Source organism: Anas platyrhynchos, chromosome 1 (genome assembly GCF_047663525.1).
Source record: "Anas platyrhynchos isolate ZD024472 breed Pekin duck chromosome 1, IASCAAS_PekinDuck_T2T, whole genome shotgun sequence".
Lineage (NCBI taxonomy): Eukaryota > Metazoa > Chordata > Aves > Anseriformes > Anatidae > Anas > Anas platyrhynchos.
In genome coordinates this window covers 4540640-4562839 of record NC_092587.1, presented here as the reverse complement: position 1 = coordinate 4562839, position 22200 = coordinate 4540640, and the positions used below count along the sequence as shown (strand labels likewise).

The window sequence follows — 22200 nt, the reverse complement described above, 5'->3', positions numbered from 1 at the left end:
ATGATCCAGAGAGGTTATTCCTCCGTTACCCTCCTTCAGGGCACAATACAACACATACAAAAAAACCAACACTTTAAAACACAAGGTGTTAGTACACTAAACACAGAATCTCTTTTACTCTTCAAAAGAAGCTCCCACTTATATGCTTTCTATGCCAGAAATTAAAAGAATAAGGTTCATAGCCTTTAAAAATTATATTTTAAAGAGCAATCAAGTCAAAGCCAGATGTTTAGACAACTGAAAGCATTTGCTCCATAGACAAACAAGAACACGTGTTTCATGTAGGTGGTTTATTGTAAGAATTTACATATATTTCTGGGGCTTTACCACTTCTTCACAAAATAGCAAAGCAGTCTCATTAACACAGACACCGGTAAGTTAAACCATCTGCTCAGAAGAACTCTTTCTTCACCTGTAAGGCAAAGAGAATCAAATTAAAATCCTTCAATTAATTCATTTTTAAACTCATCTCCTCCAATCTAAATACTTTATCAACTCATTCATCTCCCTTACTCCCCGGCTCCCCTCAAATTCTCTATATCAATTCTGTTTTTCCTTGAAGCTTTGAATGTGCTTATTTTGCTAAGGAACCCTCCTCAGGTACAATGTGTTACAGACATTTTTAAGTCATAACACAGCATTACAAGGCACTATAGAAAAAAATAAACTGTAATTTCAAATGAATCCAACAACCCATAAATTAAAAAGAAACATAGAAAACTGTCAAATATTGATGTATGCTATCATGGGCATAGTTTGTTTAAAATAATTGGTGCTTAACCTCTTAGATTCAAACTCGCAATGGGCAGTTTCTCAGCTGTCTGGTAGTACAAATTTGTCTGAACAGCATCACTGAACTCTGACTTCCTTGTTTAAGATTGTGTTTAGAAACCCTCCATTTTAAATGCAATCTATTCCATAACTTTACCTCTTGGATTTGGCTGAACCTCTTTTGTCGATTAATCCCTGGTTATGGTATTATGAGAAAAAAACAGAACAAGCAGGTTAGCAAGCAACTCATGCAAATTAAGGCAAAACTATGCAAGTATTCATAACTGCAAATGTATTGTGAGGAGCACAATACAGCACGTAATTGCAATAGGGGATGTATTCCAGACACTCTGTAAACATACAGGATATTATCACATGTATTTGCATCTTTGAGTACACCACAAGTTTTTCAACTGTTAGCTGTAATACACATTGGCTACATGCAGTTACAAAGTGTGGTCTAAGCCCACACATTTTGTAACCTGCTGTACACACAGTTGCAGAACGTCATTCTCAGGGAAACAAGCAATATTCTCAACTTTAACATTTATGATACACAGTTGGCATCAACAGACTCTAGAAATTCCCTCTTCCTTCCAACCCCTCCCCCAAACTTCTAAGCACAGAAGACTGGTTTATGCAAAGGCATTTCAGTCACCTGAGTTCCTCTGCTGTACTATAGCAATGTGCTGGGCTGCTTGAAGCAGACAGTAGGAAAAAAAACATGTAGCAGGGGCAGAGGGGAAACCAATTCAAAGCCCAAAATGAGGAAACATCCTCTGCTCAAGCAAGGATGTGTGTTGAAGCTAAAAATCTATTTTACCAGCTTTTGAAGTGTATCTAGCCAGAAAAGGCTTTCAAGCTTCACATTTGTTAGTAGAACTGCCACAAGCTGAAAAAACCTGGGAGTCATGCCATGGCCTGTTTTCCCTTTGGTTCTGGAAGTTACACGCCTTGACCTTCCCCGTTAACCTGACTGAAGCTGGATGCAAGCACGACATGACTTTGGAAAAACTCCTCTTTCATGTTTATATGGGTACTCACAGAGCAGCAGCACCAGAGATGATCTCAATAAGCTCCTTGGTAATGACGGCTTGACGGGTACGGTTGAATGTCAAGGTCAATTTGTCAATCATCTCAGCTAGAATAAATTAAGGTGGGAATTTAAGCATGTAAGTATTCAAATACAGGAAAAGTTGAATGAACAGAATACCAAACATTCTTGTAAATCCATGGGGATGATCAAGAGTCTCACTGCACTTTTCAGTTTCCCCTACAGGTAATACAACTCACAGCCAATCTAGAAACTAGATAATTTGGCTTGAGGCAATTGAATTGAACATCTAAAGAACAGGTGACAGACTAATAAATACCATAGTACCATTATCACTTATGTTAACATAAAACCAAATAGAGTATGCTTAAGTTAGATTTCCCTGTAAATACCAGCACTATTTCCTTCTAAGTTACTGCTGTTATGGCAAATGGAGCCTGATTTTTTGAATTCTTTTTTCCTTTTAATGGAGACTGTACCACCACTTTCAAAATAAAGAGGATCAGCAGAGACCTATACTTACAGTTCCAGGTAGTCCTACTGCATATCACATCAGCTTCATTCAGCTTCCAGTAAGCTTTATGCAACACTACTTTCTTGAGACTGAAGTCTTATCACCATGCCCCGTTAAATGTTACTGGCTCTCTCCCACTAATACCAACTGCAACTGACTACGGTGCACTCAACTTGGACATCGCCCAAGGAATACTTGCATATTCTCAACTTTCTGCATGACAGGTGGTAAAATATTTAACCTGTTTCAGTTTCCCCACCTTTAAATTGATGTATTACTAGTTACATCAGTCTTACAAATAGATACAGGTTTATAAAATAAATTTGGAAATCCTCAGGCCAGCCACCAGGTTAGTTGAATATTTCATGTTCTTATTTAAAAAAAACATTAAGTTTGCTTTCAGTCACCTAGTCTTGTTTTCTAGAAAATTGACAGCAATCCTTCTTTCCAGGGACAAAATGAGGTTCACATGTTCCAAAAAAAACAACAGTAGAATTAGCTCACACAAAATGACTCAAGTTGTAATTAAGAGAGAAGCTGGTTCACTTCTGGTCATTTTAGAAGCAAAAAACTGTGAAAAGGGAGGTCAGCAGTTGAAGTCCTGTATAACCCAGGCAGCAGACTCACATGCGTTTTTGCTTGCGTTGTCCATGGCGGTCATCCTGGCACTCTGCTCGCTGGTGGTGGACTCCTTCAGGGAGTAGTACAGAATATTTGCGAGTGTAAATTCCTGGTAGTTTCTCAGCACATCAGCATCGATGTCATCGTAGATACTTAGGCTTTCTGTAAAATACGGAAGAGTGGATTCAGAGAAACCCAAGCTGTACTTTAAATAAAACACCACAATGTGATGTGGAAGACTTGTCATACAAAAGCTTGTTTCCACTTAAGACAATGTGGAGGGATTTTCTCCTTGTACTATGTCTACTTTCATAACAAAATTTTAAATACCAGCAAGATTACATATGTGGTGTGTTTTAATTAAGTTTCACCACTAGCAAGGCAGATTCTGACAAGGGCCAAAGCATCAGTGGTGTATTATGTTTAATCTTCCCGCACAATGCTGCACAAACATTTTGGGGTGTTTTTACTGAATAGTGCAAAACCACTCGATGCCAAAAACACTGGAACCAAGAGTTTTGCATATGCATAATTCTTGCTTGAGAGAAAAGTCTCAAACCAAAATTAGTACAACATTTCTTTTTCACCTCCCTCCCCACAACTGTTGGATTTATCAGCCTTGGAATGCCAAGAGAAAACAAAATTTTAAACTTATGATACAGTCACCATAAGATGACTTAACATCTTATTTCCATACACGGAATACTTTCTCTGCAAAAATACTTTCTATCCCTTGACATACCTGGTGGTTTCCAGTTTGCTACTTACCAGCACCAGCAACTGTTTCAAACGAGAAGATTGGTTTTTCATCAGTTTTGTAGGAGATGACAGACCTGTATAAAAAAAGCATAACAGGCTTTGGCTGAAGAGCCTAAACTGAACATTTAATATCAACTTCTAACAGACAACTTCTGTCCTAATTCCTCAAAGTTTTGTGATACTCCTGATGAAGAGATATCAAATACCTGAAAAATATAACGATGCACTGACTGGAAATAGAACAGCACGCACTATACAAGTAAAAAGAGAACTCCAACCATAGCTATTAAAGAAAAAGGAACGACCAAACCACGAAATCAGCTCTTCACAAACAATAACAAACTGCACTGAACCTTCTAAACTGAACATGCCTATTCACAGCTCGTTTTCACATTTTATTTCACTGGACCAACACCCTATTTGGAAGTCTGCCACCCAAGATCTTTCCAGTGCAGCTTCAGTTTAACCTTACCTGAACCGATTGAAGATGACAGAGCCTTCATCAAATTCGTACCCAGAGTTTAGCAACTCTGAAGCAATGATTGAAGCATCTCCAAAGCTGGGAGGCCTCCGTCCCACTTCTTTGAATGTCATCAGGAAGTAATTGCTGTGCGTCCTGCAGTAACAAAAATCTGTGTCAGAACCAAGCTGGTGCTCTAGCAAACAACTACCTAGCACCAAGAGGCAAGGAATGACACTAACTTACTAGTGTTAGGAACCAAGCATCCTACTGAATTAGGGTCCGGGAGAAATTTTGCTTCCCTTCCCCAGTTAAATTATGATTATAATTTAGCTACAGCTTCATGATAAACAGACACTTGCAACAGGGTTCATGTTGCTACCTTGCATTTTTGGAACAAATCTGAAATGTCATGCATCAGTTTTGTAAGACAGCGGTCAAATCCAAGTGGTCAAAACCCTTTTTAGCTCATCAATTTTCTTTTATCTAAAGGAACTTGGATTTATCACAGTTAAATAAAATGCAATTAACTGTGAATGCCATACAGCTTTGAGCGGTTTTGCAATTTTAAAATTTCTACAACAGAAAAAAGAAAAACAACCCCAACCCCTCTCCTTTTTTACCTCTGAAGCAGGCCTCTAATCTTGTCACCTACACCAACCACCATAACTTCTTTCCCCGCATTTGAGAGGTTGGTAATCTGATTCTTCAAGGTTTTAGCAATAGATGTATGGATAGCACCACACAGACCTCTGTCAGAGGACACACCAATAAGCAGGTGCTTCTTCTTGTCCTCGGGTACCTTAATTTCTGCTTTCTCATACAGAGCTGAAAACAAAAAAAAGGAAATAAGTAAGTTATTCAAAGGTGCCAGGAAGCAAATAGGTCCCATCAAAACATCTTTGACTAATTTCAGTTAAAATCACTTGTAAAGGAATTCCACATCACAGCCAGGTGAATTTTACCTCCCTCACAATCGTTCAAGTTTGCACGTGATCTGACCAGAGATGACAAAGAAGCAATTCAAAGCCACCTGCATCTCTGCATCAGTGAATTTCAACTAAATAATGACACCGATTGCAAGTCCAGCATCCAAGAAGCACGTGCAGTTCAAGAGTTTCCAGTAAGGTTTGGCAGTACCTTTAAGTATTAGACCTGATGCTACCAAGGTACAACACTATTTCATTAACACAAAGGAGGAGGACAAAGAATCTGAGTAATGTTGCTTTTATGACTAATAAAGTAAATTATATAACCACACAAAGTTAAAAAATAATTCAGTTATCAGAATGAATTTCACACTACAACTCTTAAACGTATCTTTCCATAAATTACTTATAAAGGAATACTCAAGGTAACAGTGGCTTAGGGATACAAATTCTTTTGGAAAAAAAATCTACAAAAAGGTTAAAAGTCTAGGAATTTAAAAGTGTAGGCATTTAATCAACATCCTAAAAGCTTCCCTCTTCTATTCCCAAATTGAAGTGCAAGAGCCTTCTCTCACCCAGTGCTCCTGTTCCATATATTCTAGCAGGCTTCAGCTCCCTCTCAGCTCTTGCGTATTTTGCTGCAGAAACCATCTTCATGGACTTTGTGATTTTCTGAATGTTCTTGATGGACTTCAAACGTCGGGTAACTAGAAGGTTAATGGATGAAGGTCAAAACTAGTTAACACGGGGCACAATGACATTGATAACAAGCAATAAAATGCTATGAAGAGCTATTCAGAAATCATTCCCTGCGTTCCTCAAAGAAGAAAAAAATAAACTACACCCAAAAAAAACTCACAGAAGGTATGCCCTGTGTATTTGTACCAAGACAGCATACACAGCAAACCATCTAATACAAATGCATTTTTACAGCAGTTGGTTTTGCACCCTAGACATAAATTTAGTATTTACCCCAACATAAGATTTATTTACTACTCTTTCCTTCCATTTCTACCTGTTTCTCAAACACATAATTTGAGGAATATTGCCAGCTTTTCCGGGATGACAGGGAACAAACCCAGACCCAATACTATAAAGAGATAGAATAGCTTCCCTCCTCTGTTTAGATTGTGGCAATGAGATTCATAAAGATATTGATGTGAAAAGGAAACAAAACAGGTGTCCTAAGAACAAGTCCAAGACCAAGCCCCTATATAAAAACCTGCAATAGCTTAAAGAAGCATTATCAAAGCAGAAACGTTCAGACAACCTTTTACTCCCCAATGTGGGACAATAGATATAACAAAACAAGCTCTGTTCACTTAAAGATGAACAAAGCCCTGTTTTAGCAGATTTGACAAAGTTACTCTTAAGATGTGTTTGAATAAGACTGTGCTGGTTTGCTTATATGGCACCTGAATTAGTTCTAGCAATGTTTTAGGCAGTGACTTTCCTGAAGGACACATGGTTCACGTAAGTTCATGGAGGTTCACATATCACTGTTGTGGTCTACCACAATGACTTTATCCAACAGATACCAACTGAAATTATCATCTAACAAAGGGCCTTCCTGCAACATTTTTCCCTCTTAAAAGCAGGCCAAAGCAGCACTTACTGTCTTTCAGAGTTGCCATATTCCTGACTTGGCCCCTGAAAATTAAAGTGGGAGAAATTAGGGCAGTTCATTACAACACCTGTCAAAGACAGGTCCATTTGTGAGAGGCGGAAATTTAAGAGCAGTTATTTTTCAAAAAAACACCCCTCAGCAGGGACACATCTCTCCAAACCTTCCACATTTCTTTCTTTAGATATATCATTTAATAGATTATCCTCTACCTTAGCTAACAGCGTAAGGCAGCCAAGGCCCGCAGCGCAGGGCACCAGAAGGGCACAACCTCCAAAACACCTCACGTTTTTCTTCTTAAACGCTTAAAGCCAGGAAAAGCAAAGAGGACCCATACTGTGACAAACACCCTCCTGGCCCTGTCCATCCCCTCACCCTGCACCACCAGCTGCCTGCCCGTGAAGAGCAGAGCCCTGAGACCCCTTCCTTGCCCCATCGTTCCCCTCACAGCTCCCCCTGCTCCTTCGCCCCCTCAGAGCTCCCCCTCAGAGCTCCCCCTCAACCCCATCTCCCCCTCACAGCTCCCCCCCCAACCCCATCTCCCCCTCACAGCTCCCCCCCAACCCCATCTCCCCCTCACAGCTCCCCCCCGGCCCCATCTCCCCCTCACAGCTCCCCCCCCGACCCCATCTCCCCCTCACAGCTCCCCCCCAGCCCTTCCCGTTACCATGCCGGCTGGTAAAGCGCGACGGCAGCGCCCCGGCACAACATGGCGGCGGTGGCGGTGACAGCGGCGGCGGCGGGAGCTCCCGGGGCCAAGATGGCGGCGGCTCCCCCCGAGCCCCGCTGAAGGTCAGCGCCACCGCACCGCGCATGCGCGCAGGACCCAGGGAAGGCGACTTCCGGTATGCCCCTCGGCGACTTCCGGCGGTGACTTCCGGGAGGGTGCCGGGGGGAGGAGGCGGCCCGCGGGCGCCATGGGGAAGTCGGATTTCCTCAGCCCCAAGGCCATCGCCAACCGCATCAAGTCCAAGGGGCTGCAGAAGCTCCGCTGGTACTGCCAGATGTGCCAGAAGCAGTGCCGCGATGAGGTGAGCCCCGCCTGGGTGCACCAATCCTAACCCTGGGGGGGGGCCTCGGGCTGTGGGGGAGGCGCCTGAAGGGCTCCGACCCCTCTAGGGGCCGTGTGAGGGTGTCTGAAAGGCCTTGACCCCCCTTAGGGGTGGTGTGGGGGGGCTCCTGAAGGGTCCTGACCCCTCAGGGGCTGTGTATTGGGCTCCCAACCTTCTTATAGGGGTTCCCAGGTGGGGTTGCAGGGCTGGCAGCCGTCCTGCAGTCGCCTTTTGTGGGTTCTTATCCTTCCCGTTGGGGTTTGGGTCTGTCACGGAGAGGCTGGACCTCGTTCAGTGGGAGCCAGGGATCTCTGATTGGGAGAGGATCTGTATGGATCTCTTCTGGGGAGGATCTTCAGGTTCTGGGGCTTTGCCGCCCCTCCTGTGTGGATCAAAATCTCCTTGGGTGGAGCTGGGTGGGACCTGAAGGGTTCCTGATCAATTGGACTAGGGATTTATCCCACTGGGATCCCCAGCCCCGCCCCGGGAGAAGCCCTGAGCCACTTCAGTGAAAGCACAGTGGCCCCAAGCCTTCTTTGGGCACAATTGATCCCCAACACAGTGATTGATCAGCCCTGGGTGAGGGGGTGAATACGGTGGTTCCAAACCACCCTGGTGGGGTAATTCACTCCCCACAACCATAACAGGGCAGTGGGGATAAGTATGAGGTGGCTCTCATCAGCCTTAGGAGTTCAGGGAGGTCGTGGTTTCCCTTGGGTTCAGGATGAGTTCTGTGACGTGCTTGAGGGGATGCTGTGTATCTGGAGCACAGTAAGGTTACTTTTCCACCCTTGTCATTCTGTCTCAGGATCTTCCCTGCTTCTCCTGTTAGAGAAAGATCTTTTCTCTCTGACCCTTCCCCCTCTTTTTGGTTGTGTTCACCTGGGACCAGATGCCCATGGGATGCGAGTGTCCTCTTCCTCCTGGTTTCTTCAACTCAGGAGGGTTTTGTTTCTGGCTTGCCTCAGCAGGAGGAGCAGCAAACTAATTGAGACAAAGCTAAAATAGTTATTTTTGTTTTATAGAATGGCTTCAAATGTCACTGCATGTCCGAGTCCCACCAGAGGCAATTGCTGCTGGCTTCTGAGAATCCCCAGCAATTCCTGAATTACTTCTCTGAGTAAGTTTGCTACGTCTTCTTACCCAGCTCTGCATTCCTATGTCAGATCTGCACGGCCAGACCTCTTAAGGCCATTTATGACCCACTGAAGACAATTTATTCTGATACACCTTAGTGCCAGCTATATTTTTAATGGCTCTTTGAAAAGTTTCCTCTTGAAAGTGCGTGAGAGATTTCAGGGAGCCACGATGTTTAAAATCTGACAATTTTATCCCTTTTGAGATTTTGTTTTTACCCCTAAATGTAGCAATTTTAATTCTAGATTTTTATACCAAGTATGACAGCTTTATCCCATGTCTGAGCCCTGTTCTGAGTTGCTCTCCCTTACAACTTATGTCCCTGTTGTGCCCCAGCTCAGCGGCTGTCACGCTCGCAGAGTTAAAAAGAGCTGAAAACCACTGCAGGGAGATAAGAAGCTCGTGATCTGCCCCAGGTCTTGCTATTTCCCTCGTTCCTTTGTCCAGCTGACCTGCCTGACAGTGCAGCTGCCTGCAGCAGGAGGCTGAAGGGAGGCTTTATCCTCCTGCCATTGAATTAGCAGCGAGATGAGTGATCAATCTCCCCAGCCTGCTGCTGCCCTTTGTCCTGTCTCATGTTTTGTGTCAGCGTTAGTCAACCCTGGAAGATAGCTGGTAATGAAATACCAGCAATTAGCGGGAAGTGTTTAGGCTTCATTCTTTCCTTTTTATCCCTTTGAAAGGGTATTAATGCCTTCGGAGGATTTAACTTGTATGTGTACACACTGTGCTTAGTGCCACCTCGCTGAAAAGAGGGAAATGAGCAGCTGAATTTCATCACGCTCAGCTCAAAGAGTGTTCCTGTTTATGTTGCTGTGACATAAATGCTAATGACAGTAGAAAATCTCTCTGTAATGCTTTACATTTTCCTAAAATACTTTCTTTTTATCCCCTAAGGGAATTCCGAAATGATTTCCTAGAGCTGCTCAGGAGACGATTTGGTAAATATTGTTTGCTTGTTTTTAATGTTGTCTCTTGATTCCCTTTTGGTTGGTTTCTCCTAGGTCCAATACTTACGTTTAATATTAATTCTGTTTCAGGAACCAAGAGAGTCCACAATAACATCGTGTACAACGAATACATCAGTCACCGCGAGCACATCCACATGAACGCCACGCAGTGGGAGACACTGACTGATTTTACGAAATGGCTGGGGAGAGAAGGTGAATAGGGTTGGTCTGGGTCAGGAAATTTTAAAATTATTAGGTAATTGTATTGCTGCTAAGTAATCAATAAGTGTTTGTGTTAGTTCTGTTTTCCTGTATGTGTATAGCAGATGTCCAAACACATTTCTGTGCTAACCATTAGGAATTTGCATATGGGAAGTGCCAGAGGTCTGGGAGAAATGCATCAATCACAAACTTTTCCTGTAGTTACTGGAGCTATTGCTAAATCCTAAGTCAACTTCCAAGAGTTGCCATTTAAAAAGTAAAAACTGTGGCAGGACATCTCTTACAAATACAGAATCCTTCAGGATTTAAGGTGACAAGAAGCACACAGTTGTTTTCATTCCTGACCTAATGAAAGGGTTTAAACTTGAGCAATTTTGGGTTCAATGGGGGGAACAGAGTGTTGTACTGTGGTATCACAAATTTTACGTTGGCTTAATTGCCTGTGTACTACAGGATATGTTCATGAGTCATTTAATGTTTGAAAAGTCACTGTGAGTGTCAGTAACAATAAGGGAGCATAGTGAAGTTTCCAACAGTGTGATGCTATTGGTGTGTAGTGTTTATAGAGGTTAGATTTCTGTTTACTTCCTTGTTAAATCAATGGGAAGGAAGCCTTTTCTTCAATAAGGAAAGCATTCTGTCTGCTTTACTACATCTTCTGGCCTATTTCCAAATAGAACTGGCTAGCTGAAGGGAAGAAACAATCACTAAAGATAATTCAAAGTCAATTTTACCAGGCCAGTAAGGGGTATGTTGTCTCCCTATGAAATATACAAAAAAGTATTTGTGTCGTTATAGCACACATGAGCTATGAAAATGATCTTGATATATTCTTTGTTCCTCCCTTGTTGTTTGTTAGTATTAATTTAACTTTTTCGTTTGAGTTTTTAGGTCTTTGCAAGGTGGATGAGACTCCAAAAGGCTGGTACATTCAGTATATTGATAGGGACCCAGAGACTATTCGCAGGCAACAGGAACAAGAGAGGAAGAAGAAACAAGACCTTGACGATGAAGAAAAAACTGCTAAATTCATCGAACAGCAAGTTAGGAGAGGCTTGGAGGGGAAGGAACTGGTGAGGAAAATTGCATTATAATTACTTTAAGCTAAGTTAATGCTGCTAGGATCCTTCCACTGGCATTTCCTTTGCAGTCAGTTAAAAGGTGATGAGTAATCTTCAGGCACCAGGTTGCAAGCTGGTCATTGGTTCAAACTGGGGAGCAGTGGGCAATTGTGGCTGCATTTACAGCACTGTTCTTCTCTAAACCAAGAGAAAAATTATTTCCCCATCTTACTGTCTGATCCTAGTCATGTCAGGTTTGATTTATGCTGTCTTTTCCCATACTTAAATCATCACATTATCGTACTTATGTCCTGAAACTTCTGTTAAACATTTATGTAAGATTATAGCCTGCTCTGGAGGAACGCTTGGAATTGCTTTGTACCTGGCTTGCTTTACCACTAAGTGAGTAATAGTTCTCTTCAAGTCATAAGCAATTTAAAAATCCTGATTTTAAAATAGGAGAGTGAACAATGTCCAGGATGATGTCTACATTTATGATGTTTTAAAAACTTTTAGGGCTGCAAATAACAAGTACAGTAGGAAGGCTAAGGTAACCTGGGAGGCTGAAATAATCAAATCCACAAAGTGAAAAGTTTTTTTGATAGTCCCGGCATGCAGTTTGGGAGCTGTTCCTTTGGCATCGTTCCATGACTTCCCTATGTGTTGTTGCCTGGGATTGAGACCTCTCATTTGATCCTGGATGTTGATAGGTACATTTAAATGCAGTTGTAAGCAATTATCTTTTCCTTAATTTAAAACTAATTGAAATTTAAACGGTCTGAGCCTTTAGTACTAAAAATCTGGAAAGATTCCAGTATTTTTCTTCTTTAGTTTATCAGTCTGTCCAAAAACCAGTCTAATCATGCTGGTTCAGAATGAGAAAATTTAAGGTAAGCCCCCTTCCCTTTCATGCTAGAATCAAGCAAGTTTAGACAGCATCTCTGGAGAGAGTGTTGAGTAGTTAAGTTTGCACAGCAGCCTGTGATGAGATAATGTTTTCAATTTATAATTGTATGAATCAAGCCAGGCAGATTATTACAGTTACTAGATAACCTCACAGTAGTCTGTAAAACTGAGCTAATCAGTGATCACAAAAAAATGATATCTTGGCTCAGCTTTCTGAAATCTATTTTGTATTCTTTTGGCAGGAGGCACCAGTCTATACTGAATTGAACAGAGAAAATGAAGAAGAAAAAGGTAACCGATTCTTGAAACATGCCGTTTTTTAGAACTTACAGAAGCTGATCTTGGGACTAAAATGTGTTGAGAACTAAGGCTTGCTCAGTGCTTCATAAAGTGCTTTGAGATAAGTTAAAAAGAGCAATGGAAATGTGGAAATACAGAGATTTTTTGTGTACTTTTTTTGAACTAGTGTAATTTTTTGAACTAGTTTATTTTAAAAGTGAAAATACTTACTAATTTTTGTTTTAAATCTTACGATCTTTCCCATTTATGGATTGTTAAAATTGTAACACCTTTCAATGTACTTACATATAAAGATAGACATAAAGTAATTCTTTTTTTTTTTGTTGTTTTTCAGTTGCATTTAATTTAAACAAAGGAGCAAGTACTTCAGTAGCAGCATCTTCTAAAACCAGGTGAGAAAAGAATTTAAGGACAACCTTGACTTTTACAAATTACTTACGTGTCAATGGTATTTGTATTGGAAGATGTATGTTGTCCTGGAGTATCTGGAGTCTGCTGTCTCATCCTGCCGTTTATTCAGGAGGGGATACTAGGCAGCTTCATGGTTCCTTTTGTATTTTAAGTGGTTGAATGGTTAGATCTTAAACGCATGCTGTGAGGAGCCTTCTTGAATTCACTAAGGTCCTTGGTAGGTGCCAATAAGGTAATAAGCAGTAGTAGGTTCCTCTAGGAAGGGATTGTTATGTGAGATGGCGGATAAGGGATCTAATCAAACTATTTAAAGTGAATCCCATCTAGTCCCAGCTGCCTTCTGTGAATGGGTATTCATGACTTGTTCATTTCAATTCCTAAAACCTTTGACTACTTTGTCTAATTTGAGGTAACACTTTCCCTGATCATCTTTAAAGAAGCTGAACCTACCTGACATAAATCTTTCTAAAGCTCACGAATTTAATTGTCATCATATAACCACAAGCAACACGGACAGAAGAGATCAATAATGCAAACGATATGTACTCACAGCAGTCTGGGGAACTGTGTGATGAGCAGCACATCTTTGCTTGTGAGGCAATATTGTAATTAAATGTATTGCAGGTAAAACGAAAGCTTTCTTCTCATCATAAGCTTAGCTTCCAGATAAGGTATCTGATGGGTAATATGCCAGGCAGAAAATGAGACAATAAAGTAGTTCTTTGCAATAAGAGATACAGATGCAGGCTTAGAGGAATACTTGTAAATTATCCCTAAGCATTGAGTTGTGCTTAAGGTGAGTTTGAAACTTAATGCAGACACTCACTTGAATGGTTTCAGTGAAGAAAACTCAGGTTTGCTTTTAGGGTGCTTGCTAAAATTTGGCTGAATGTGAAATCATGTACCAGGAGATCTATTTTTTTCAAAGTGTAAGATAGGTACTTGTATGTAAGCTTTGTAAAGGTAGTGTTGAAGCAAAATTTGGGTATCTCCTTCGCAGTAAGGTGACCAGCCTGCGGTTTATCTGTCACTGGGGATATAGTTTCCATGTATGACTGAAGTGAATCCTGCCTCCCTGTGTCAGCCTAAAGGTGTGTTCTGCACCTGTGAGATGTGTTGGCTGCTGCTGAGGATCATTTGAGTTCAACCTGATACCACATGCTGCAGAATCCTGCCAAGGATTAGTGCTTGCATTTCCTGATTGGGGACAGAAATAGTGCCAGAGGCCATAGGTTGTGGATGGTGGATTTTGGAGGGCGTGGGGCTCCTGGTTTTAGGGTACAGAGATGTAGCTGGAGACTTGCTGAGAAGGGGGGTGAGAGGGGAGGTGTGCCCTCTGTGTGTCCGTGGGCCTGACACGGAGCTGGGAATCACCGCTGCAGGCACGGCTTCTGATGCTCACTGCCTTTGAGTAAACCAAGGGCCTGGGTTTATTTTTTCCTTTGAGAACTTATGTCCTCAAATCCCTGCTTAACGGGGCTGCTCTAGTGGACAAGATTAGAATCACTTCTAATTAAGGAATGGGCAGGAGCTATGGCCAAGGTCACCCTACTGCAAATGTACCCGTGCACAGTCCTGCCCACACACTGATCAGCCTCCGCTGTCTGCAGTCAGGGGCTCCCCAGCCCTATAATCCCACGGGGAGTTCCTTCAGAACCTGTTTGCCCTAATGTTTAGGAATTTGTCCGCGGTTTTCTGTCTAAATGTAGTCATGGCCAGTTTATACCAGTTGGTCTTGTGTTGGTGCGGGTGTTTAATGTAAATGGTTATTTTTCTCCACAGTGGTTCTTTCTCCTCAGGCACTAAATGTATACAGAGAACAGTTTTAGCCTTTCAACCTTTCCTGTACTGCATGAGCAGGCTTATACTGTGCTAGCCTTTACTGTGCTGGCCTTGTTTTCTTGATCCCTTCCTTGCCCTTGTTCCAGAGTCAGCTAAACTTCCTTGGAAAAGGAGAACTGATCCAATTTGCGCATGCTGCAAAGGAAACCTCACCGTGGCTTATGCAAGGCACTAATACTTGTCTGGCTCAATGCCTCCTAGGGTTGCGTTTGACCCTCATGGTTGGTCTGCGTTGGTAGTTGTTGTCCACGCTTATAGCTAGACCCTCCTCTGCTTCTGTTGTTCTTAAACACCGATGAGCTTCCAGTAGACAGAAGCTACTCAGAGTAAACTGTTCCAAAGCATGTGAGCTTGCCTAATGTGCTGGTTAATTTTGTCTCTTGTAAAACACAGTTTTCAAGGTAAATCAGTCCTTTCTTGTATCCAGTTCTTTCTTGTGTCGTCCATGCTGATGGCACACCTGAATAGTGTTGGTGGTCTCTCACTCTTTGTCCCAGGGTCCTTGATGAATACCTTAAATAAGATTTGTTTTAGTCCTGGCACCCAGGAATCCCTTAGTGACCTCACAGCATATTCATTTTCCTTCTTAAACGCAGGCATTGCAGTTGTTGTTTTAATTGTATTTTGCCCTATATAAGATATTTATTTTTAAGTATTTGCTGTTGGATTTGTGATTTAATGCGCTGCTTTTTCTAGAACTCTACTATGGAGGTTTTCCAGTCTTCCTTTGAGACACGTTTGATTTTTCTCTCAATTTTGTTTCTATTGCCGTTTCTGTATCTCGTTCCCATTATGAATCTTCCCTTTGCTAGTACATCCAACATCCTCACTAGAGAACCCGGGCAAAACATGAGATTTGTTGTAAGGCCATAATAAGATTATCATACTGTCCGCCTCACAGCAGCCTTCTTCACCTTTCTGGATGAGAAAACACCCCAATTCTTACCGCATCCAAATGTTTTTTTATAAATATGTGCAAACACAGGGTGCCTTTAAGCAGTTCTCGCTTTACTCATGTGTTCCCTGATCCCTAAGATAAAAATATTTTTGCTGATTGCTCTTTTCTTTCATAAGTCATAGGCTGTTTGCCTATTTTTACATATGACCCTGGAGGTGGTGTTCATTTGCTGGGTGTAGAGCCCTTTTCTACAATTTCCCCTTGTTTCCCTCCCTCTGCCTGATTGATTGATTATCTCTGTCTGGAAGGATTTCCAGGCCTCTACCCTTGTTGGAGAGTTGCTCAGTCCAGGAGGCTTCTCTACAGCCACAAGCTTGCCATTTTGATTCATGTATTTGAAAGAAATACTCCAAACGAATGTGAAACTCTTATTTGCAGACTTGTTTTTGCCTTTACCATTTAACTTGAGTCCCCAGACAACTCTTAGCTTTTGCACTGGTGAACTGCCCACTAGGTGGTTTTCATTAACTGGACTGCTTGCAGTGAGCATCAGGGGACGTGGAACTCACACCTTGAGATCAGCTCTCGCTGCAAAGCGCAGTCCTAGAGGAGGCATGAGTGGTCTGGAAGGTGACGTTGCATGACAGAAGTCAGACAGATCAGCAGGCCTTTTTGTGCAAGTAGTTCTTCAAATGCAGCTTGGTAGAGGAGACAAGTTGAGGTCTGTTGTGAAAACTCCATCTTGCTCTTCCAGCAGTGTCCTTGGACCAAGTGCATTGAAGACAGCGGAAGGGGCAGTTAAAAGAAAAGAATCGTCTCATAGCTCTGGTCAGTCCAAAGAGAAAAAGAAGAAATCTGCACTGGATGAGATTATGGAGGTAACAGTTGTGCGAGGATCTCTGTCTTTATAACCCCAATGGGTCCACTCTCCCAGGGCCTCAGTTACCTCAGACCTTCAGTTCCTGTGGAATTCGGACCTTCATGTCCTATCAGGCAAAACTATTTCACTTCCCATTTAAAACTGTTTGCTGCTGCTCATCTGTGCCTATTCCCCACACAATCCAGATATTGGAAGTAAAGGAATATAGCTTTTGCAAGAGAAGAAAATATCTTGACAAAAACAAACGTAAATCTCCATCATTTTATTGTGGACTGCTAGATCTCATCAGATTCATTTTTGTGCAGCAAACACATGCTGACATACCCTTGTACTTTTCCCCACTTGACGTGGGACTGGAGAATTGATTCAGCTTTTTGAAAGCATGGGGAAGCTGCAGTAAAAGGAGAAAATAAATGGTGATTGTTTATTGTTGTTCTGTAGCTTGAAGAAGAGAAGAAAAGAATATCTCGAACAGACTACTGGTTGCAGCCTGTAAGTGTCTTAAAAATTATTGTCAAAACAATAAAGCTGCTAGTGATTTGAAGCATGTAAAGATCCAAAAGCAGATTCCAACTTAAATTCACTCATTTCCCAAGCTGCCAAATGTGAAAAATTAAAGTATCTGGGAGGAATTGCCCTCTCAGACTGCAAGTCATGCTCAACTAGAAACATCATATACCAGATCTCAGATGGGGTGGAATTCTTTAATTAGGGAGTTGGTGCCATCAGTCTCTGTGGATGGTGTTTAAATTGTGGTGTGACTTCCAGCCCTCTTCTTCCTATGCTAGTAGTTGACTCACAGAGATGCAGAGTTCAGCATCAGCCTTTGAGCTGCGAGACCTCATTTTAGACTGTTTTTTAGATCAAGAACTGCCCTTTAACCGTTGAGGGCTGTCATTTTATATCCTACATTAAAATGTAACTGAATATGTAAAACAAAAAAAGTCCTGAGAGATTATACTTGGAACCAACAATTCAAAGATAAATACAAGGTGTTGAATGCTGAGTCTTTGCTATTGCTGCTTCCTTCAGTGTGTCCGTAGTGTCACTGTGGTTGGGGTTAGAGTGACTTGAATGTTTAATTAGATTGTGTAATTGTTTGTATATTTTGTCATTTTAATGTGTTTTTTTTTCCTTCCTTTCAAATCTTCCAGGAAATCGTTGTAAAAATTGTCACAAAAAAGCTGGGGGAGAAGTATCACAAAAAGAAAGGAGTCGTTAAGGTAAAGTGTGCAAATGGAAGCACATCGCTTTGGTTAGGTTGTTCTGGTATCAGATGACTTCTGAAGATTTCTTTCACTGTGTAAGCTGTTCAGCCTCGAGTGAACACTTTATGGGGCTGTAATTCACCTTAACTTCACTGGGATTTACTATGGGCTGAGCAAATCTCTGAATTGATTTAGTTGCATTTACTCAGCAATCCTTTAGCTGTTTTTGTCCTGCCCAGCGTATCCCTATGAACACATCCCTTGTGGGGAGTGGTCACTTTTTCAGTATGAGAAGACCAAGAGCAGTGCAATTGCATTTTAATCTGAGACAATTCAGTTTTGCACAAATATTTACACCACATGCTGCCTTTGAGCAAGATATCTTTTGTGTACAAAATCTTCAGTCTGTAAGCCTTGCTCTGTTCAGAAGTGGTTTCTTTTAGCCACTGCCAGTGAAATAATGCTGTACTAGGTAGTCTGAGGCCAAACAGTCTCTGGCAGGAGCACCAAAGAACAACACCCAAGTGTGTTTTGAATGATTGACAGAAGCATAGAGAGCTCAGAATCACAGCTTTTTTTGGTAAGCATCTTAGAAGGTCACGTGTACTGGTGGCTGTCTTCCACTGAGCTCTGAACAAGGGAGGTTGAATGTGGTTCATGCTAGGTGTAAAGATGGTCAGTAACATTTTTCCTCATTGAGAGGCAGTAACGCCAGTTTAGCCCACCAAGAGAGAAAGAATTTACTCCCCATCTATGAGAGGATAGCTAAAGTAGCTTTATCTGAAGGTTGACAAAACCTTCAGACAAGGCTGACCAAAATTTTTGGTCTTCATTTACAAAGTAGACAAGTCATTGATGTTTAAGAGAAGCCCTTTGAGGGTAGCCTTAACTTCAGAGTGAGGCCAGCTGGTGGCTTACAGGAGCTGGATGCTTTTAGGACAGCTCAGAAGTCATCATTGCGTTTGAAAATGTACAAATGCAGACTCATGGTCCTGAATTTGTTAATTTTGAAAATGTAAACTTAGAGAATTCTTGATGTCATAGTCACTGTTAGGCCTCTGCCTTTCACAACAGGAAGTGATTGACAAATACACAGCAGTTGTGAAGATGATTGATTCTGGAGACAAACTGAAGCTTGATCAGACACATCTGGAGACAGTAATACCAGCACCAGGTATGGCTGTTTGTTTTGCTTGTTTTCCAACTTAGCAGTCACAGCAAAAATTAAATTTCAGTTCTTTTAAACCACAAATCATCCATTTGAAAGTTACACTTTGTGAACGGGCAGGCTGTAAGGCAGCTTGCTGGAGCCTCGAGGAGAAACCTGTTCTGTGGTGGGTGGTGAAGTTGAACCCAACTCCATGAAAAGAAGTTGAGAGCCCTCTTTGTAACTGTTCTCATATTTCTCACTTCAGGCAAGAAAGTTATGGTATTAAATGGTGGTTACAGGGGAAATGAAGGCATCTTGGAATCTATCAATGAAAAGAAATTTTCAGCAACAATAATCATCGACTCTGTAAGTATAAAATGCTGTAAGGTTAGTTTGTGTAGAGTGCTTTTTCATCTGTATGCTGGAGAGCTTTCACAAAAAGAAAAGGTGTCATTAATCCTGTCTTATAGGTGGGATTTGTGGTGTACAAAATGCTGTGCTCACCCCCCTATTCCCAACCAGTAGGAAAACAGCTGCTTGTTCTTCATTGCAGATTAAGGTTCTGCTATTTGCTTTTAAGAAGATGCCCAGATGCTGAATTCGGCAAGTTTTTAACTTGAAAGAGACTTGCAAAATATTTTGTATGTTTGTTTTGAATGTGGCTGTTGTTGCACTGTTTTGTGGGAAGGTAAAAAAAAAAAAAAAAAAAAAAAAGTGAAATATGCAGGGAGGTGATTTTTCTCCTCCATTTTTCTCTTCCCTTCCACTAGACTGAATATGGGGCTTTATATGCTTCTCTGTTTTGTTTATAGTTAACAACTACACTTGAGGTTTGTTTTTGGCTCTGTTTTTTTTACATCCCACCTTTCTCCAGGCTAAAATTAAGCCACGTGATCATCTCTGTGTTTGTGGCTATTTCTTTGCTCTCCTCTGCCACACCATCTTTAAACTCGTGGATATGGCAGGAGATAGACCCTGTTAGTATCCTGTTTAAAGAAGGGCTGCAGAAACTCAGCCCATTTGGGATTCTGGAGAATTTACTTGAGGACAGACTGCGCAGGTGTCCTAACCACAGCTTTGGCTGGAGACGAGGATTGTGAAACGTTGGTCTTGGGAAAGGAGGCTACTTTTTCTCATGTTTTTGTATATGTAGATGTGAAGATTACCTCCTTCTGTGTGAACTGTAAGTCTATACATTAAAAAAGGGTGAAACTACCTCTGAAAACCACTAAAGTCTGTGAGAATTTTCTTAATGATTGTAAGGTTACCAGGGGTTTTATATATAACATGTCTGTATTCAAAATCAAATCTGTTACTCCTTAGAAGCTTACAGTGAATCAACTCAAAACAGCTGCTTATATTTGCCCCAAAATTTGAGGAACTTGAACTAACACAAAGTGTCCTGAACGTGAAAAGATTTCTGGGACAGTATTGAAGCCTTTTCATGTTCTGCAGTCAGATTGCAGGCAATGAAAAAGAAAACACTGTGTTGTGAACAAATCCCAAACCTGCAGTTCTTTTTTTAAATGCATTCCACTATGTATCACCTGTACAACGGCCGTTGTGTATTTATATGTGGCTTTTGGGCAGAGCCCTTAAACAGAAAAGTAGCTGTTGTGCTTTTACTGTGCACAGCACCGGATAAAAATGCTAATGCCTGGGATTTCCAGTACTGTTCATTTCAGTTGTGCTTCTTAAAAAACGACTGAATGCAGCAAGATTTGATACGGCCTATTTAGCTATGTTACTTTAAGTTCTCTGGTGGGAAATTCAACAATCAAGTTTATGCTCTGATCTTATTTCTTACACTGTGTTATTTTCCAGGGACCTTTAAAAGGACGCCGAGTTGAAGGTATCCAGTATGAAGACATTTCCAAACTTGCCTGAGGCGCTAACTATGAATCAAGAGATGATTTTGGTTCCCAAAAACATCTTTCTGGCTTCTTCCAGGCAGATACAAGACTCTACCATGTCAGGGTTTTTGTTTTCTGTGTATATGTATTTATAATGTATATAGAAATCAACCACGAGCAAACTGGTTTTATTTAAAGATCACTATAAATTTGTTACATAAAATGTTTGTGGAAATCTTATCAGTGGAAGTACTCTGTCTGATTCTGTTTCAGAGTTATTTTATGATACTTGATTCAATTTCCTTTTGTAAAACACAGCAGATAGCTGCAAGCTGGAGTATTCTATTTACTGAGGTGCATTACAAGTTCCATAGGATAGAGAATTACCTACAGTAACAGCTTGAGGTGGGTGGAGAGTGTTAGGGCCAATGGAGTTTAAACTGCACACTTTTCAGCCTGCAGCCAAAATTAAATTCTGGCTGGAGGAACAAGGGAAAGAATTAACAGAATAGCAAGAACGTAGCAGTGCTGCAGGGGATTCTTCTGGATTTTTTCTAAAGAATGGTCTGGTTTATTAAGTGTTGTTACCAACTTATTTTTAGTTAACTTATCGTCTGTAGTAGAATCCACATAACCAGCTTTCTCCATCACCTTGTTTTCAGGGCTTCTAATAATACCAATATGCAATTTATCTGCATGTGGACTGCCAAGATAAATGTTACTTGTGGGCTTTCTAGGATGCCAACCTGAGTGCGTGCAGATATGAGTTGGTGATTGCTGTTTGGGTTTTCCAGAGCATTTTCCTTTGTTCATATTTCCATTGTTTCCATACTTTGCTGTGGATGCTAAATGAGTAACATTAATTTTTTTATTTTTTGACACATTTTGTACAATATTTTTAAGGCTTTTCAGGAATAAATGTAAACCTTTCTTAGGTGAGTGTATTCCTTTTCAGCCTTTTAAACACACTGGGTGGCACTCTGTAGGTTTATATCCACTGAAGAGTACAGTACAGTGTCCCAACTGTTGTAACTGCTTTACTTGTGGAATAGAAGGATGCAAGTTTTTCTTTTACAGGCAAACTACAACCCAGGCAAACTACAAACCATCACCTTATGGTTCAGTCTGCCTCTGATTACACTGTGTGGATCTGGAACCTGATGGCAAGAAAACTGATACCCCTGTACCTTCCAGAGCAGATCTTAGCTGTGGGGAGCTGCTGTGTCTGATGCTGTGTGGCTTTTGGGGGAATCTGAGATGTAGGAAACTGGGGAAGGTGAGAAGACCATCTGGTCTGCTCATCTGGGAATAGTAGAACTTTTTTGCCATGCTAACACAACAATTTTCTGTGTTTAAGCAAAAATCCTTTCATGAGACTTGATTTTTATTTTTATATTTTTTTTCCTTAGAAGAGGTACTCAGCACCTTCCATAGTGGGCTGAGGGTCGCATAGGACAGGATGCTGTTGTGATGTCACATTCAGTGACGTGACATCAGTTGCACTGCAGTCTACAGTTCAGGGTCAGTAGCAGCAAAGTCACTATTTCTTGTACCTTTCTTTGCCTCAGAGAACCATGATTTTGTGGTTTCCAGGGGAC

At 41.4% G+C, this 22200-nt stretch overlaps 2 protein-coding genes across 6 annotated transcripts; one reads left to right on the top strand and one right to left on the bottom strand.

The window, feature by feature from the left end:
* Positions 1-273: 273 nt before the first annotated feature.
* Positions 274-7559, bottom strand: ATP5F1C (ATP synthase F1 subunit gamma). Of its 4 annotated transcripts, none has more exons than XM_072043066.1 (10): positions 7400-7558; positions 6724-6758; positions 5684-5815; positions 4803-5007; positions 4192-4335; positions 3729-3793; positions 2967-3122; positions 1816-1912; positions 924-966; positions 274-406 (listed from the first exon to the last, which is right to left on the bottom strand). In XM_072043066.1, the coding sequence occupies exons 1-9, from the start codon at positions 7441-7443 to the stop codon at positions 960-962; spliced, it is 885 nt and encodes a 294-aa protein (XP_071899167.1). In that variant the 5' UTR covers positions 7444-7558; the 3' UTR covers positions 274-406; positions 924-959. The 4 variants fall into 4 exon arrangements, with proteins under 4 accessions (XP_071899167.1, XP_027316633.3, XP_027316637.3 ...); XM_027460832.3 differs by having other exon boundaries at positions 274-412; positions 929-966; XM_027460836.3 differs by lacking the exon at positions 924-966 and having other exon boundaries at positions 274-412; positions 7400-7559.
* Positions 7560-7578: 19 nt separating this feature from the next.
* Positions 7579-20842, top strand: KIN (Kin17 DNA and RNA binding protein). 2 transcript variants are annotated; one of them, XM_027460822.3, is made up of 13 exons: positions 7579-7763; positions 8810-8904; positions 9819-9862; positions 9962-10084; positions 10985-11166; positions 12303-12351; positions 12695-12752; positions 16269-16389; positions 16833-16883; positions 17546-17614; positions 18674-18773; positions 19015-19115; positions 20574-20842. In XM_027460822.3, exons 1-13 carry the CDS (start codon positions 7650-7652, stop codon positions 20634-20636), a joined length of 1170 nt encoding a protein of 389 aa, XP_027316623.1. In that variant the 5' UTR covers positions 7579-7649; the 3' UTR covers positions 20637-20842. The 2 variants fall into 2 exon arrangements, with proteins under 2 accessions (XP_027316623.1, XP_005022293.1); XM_005022236.5 differs by having other exon boundaries at positions 7580-7763; positions 16266-16389.
* The last annotated feature ends 1358 nt before the right edge of the window (positions 20843-22200 follow it).

What these genes read in the sequence shown, in the direction of transcription:
- ATP5F1C (XM_072043066.1), bottom strand. Translation starts at nt 7,443, where the DNA reads ATGTTGTGCCGGGGCGCTGCCGTCGCGCTTTACCAGCCGGCATG. An exon ending in GCGCTTTACCAGCCGGCATG is followed by an intron (nt 6,759 to 7,399) that starts GTAACGGGAAGG and finishes TTTAATTTTCAG; the next exon opens with GGGCCAAGTCAGGAATATGG. An exon ending in ATATGGAACAGGAGCACTGG is followed by an intron (nt 5,008 to 5,683) that starts GTGAGAGAAGGC and finishes TTTTGTTTTCAG; the next exon opens with CTCTGTATGAGAAAGCAGAA.
- KIN (XM_005022236.5), top strand. Translation starts at nt 7,650, where the DNA reads ATGGGGAAGTCGGATTTCCTCAGCCCCAAGGCCATCGCCAACCGCATC. An exon ending in AGAAGCAGTGCCGCGATGAG is followed by an intron (nt 7,764 to 8,809) that starts GTGAGCCCCGCC and finishes TTTGTTTTATAG; the next exon opens with AATGGCTTCAAATGTCACTG. An exon ending in AGAAAATGAAGAAGAAAAAG is followed by an intron (nt 12,352 to 12,694) that starts GTAACCGATTCT and finishes GTTGTTTTTCAG; the next exon opens with TTGCATTTAATTTAAACAAA.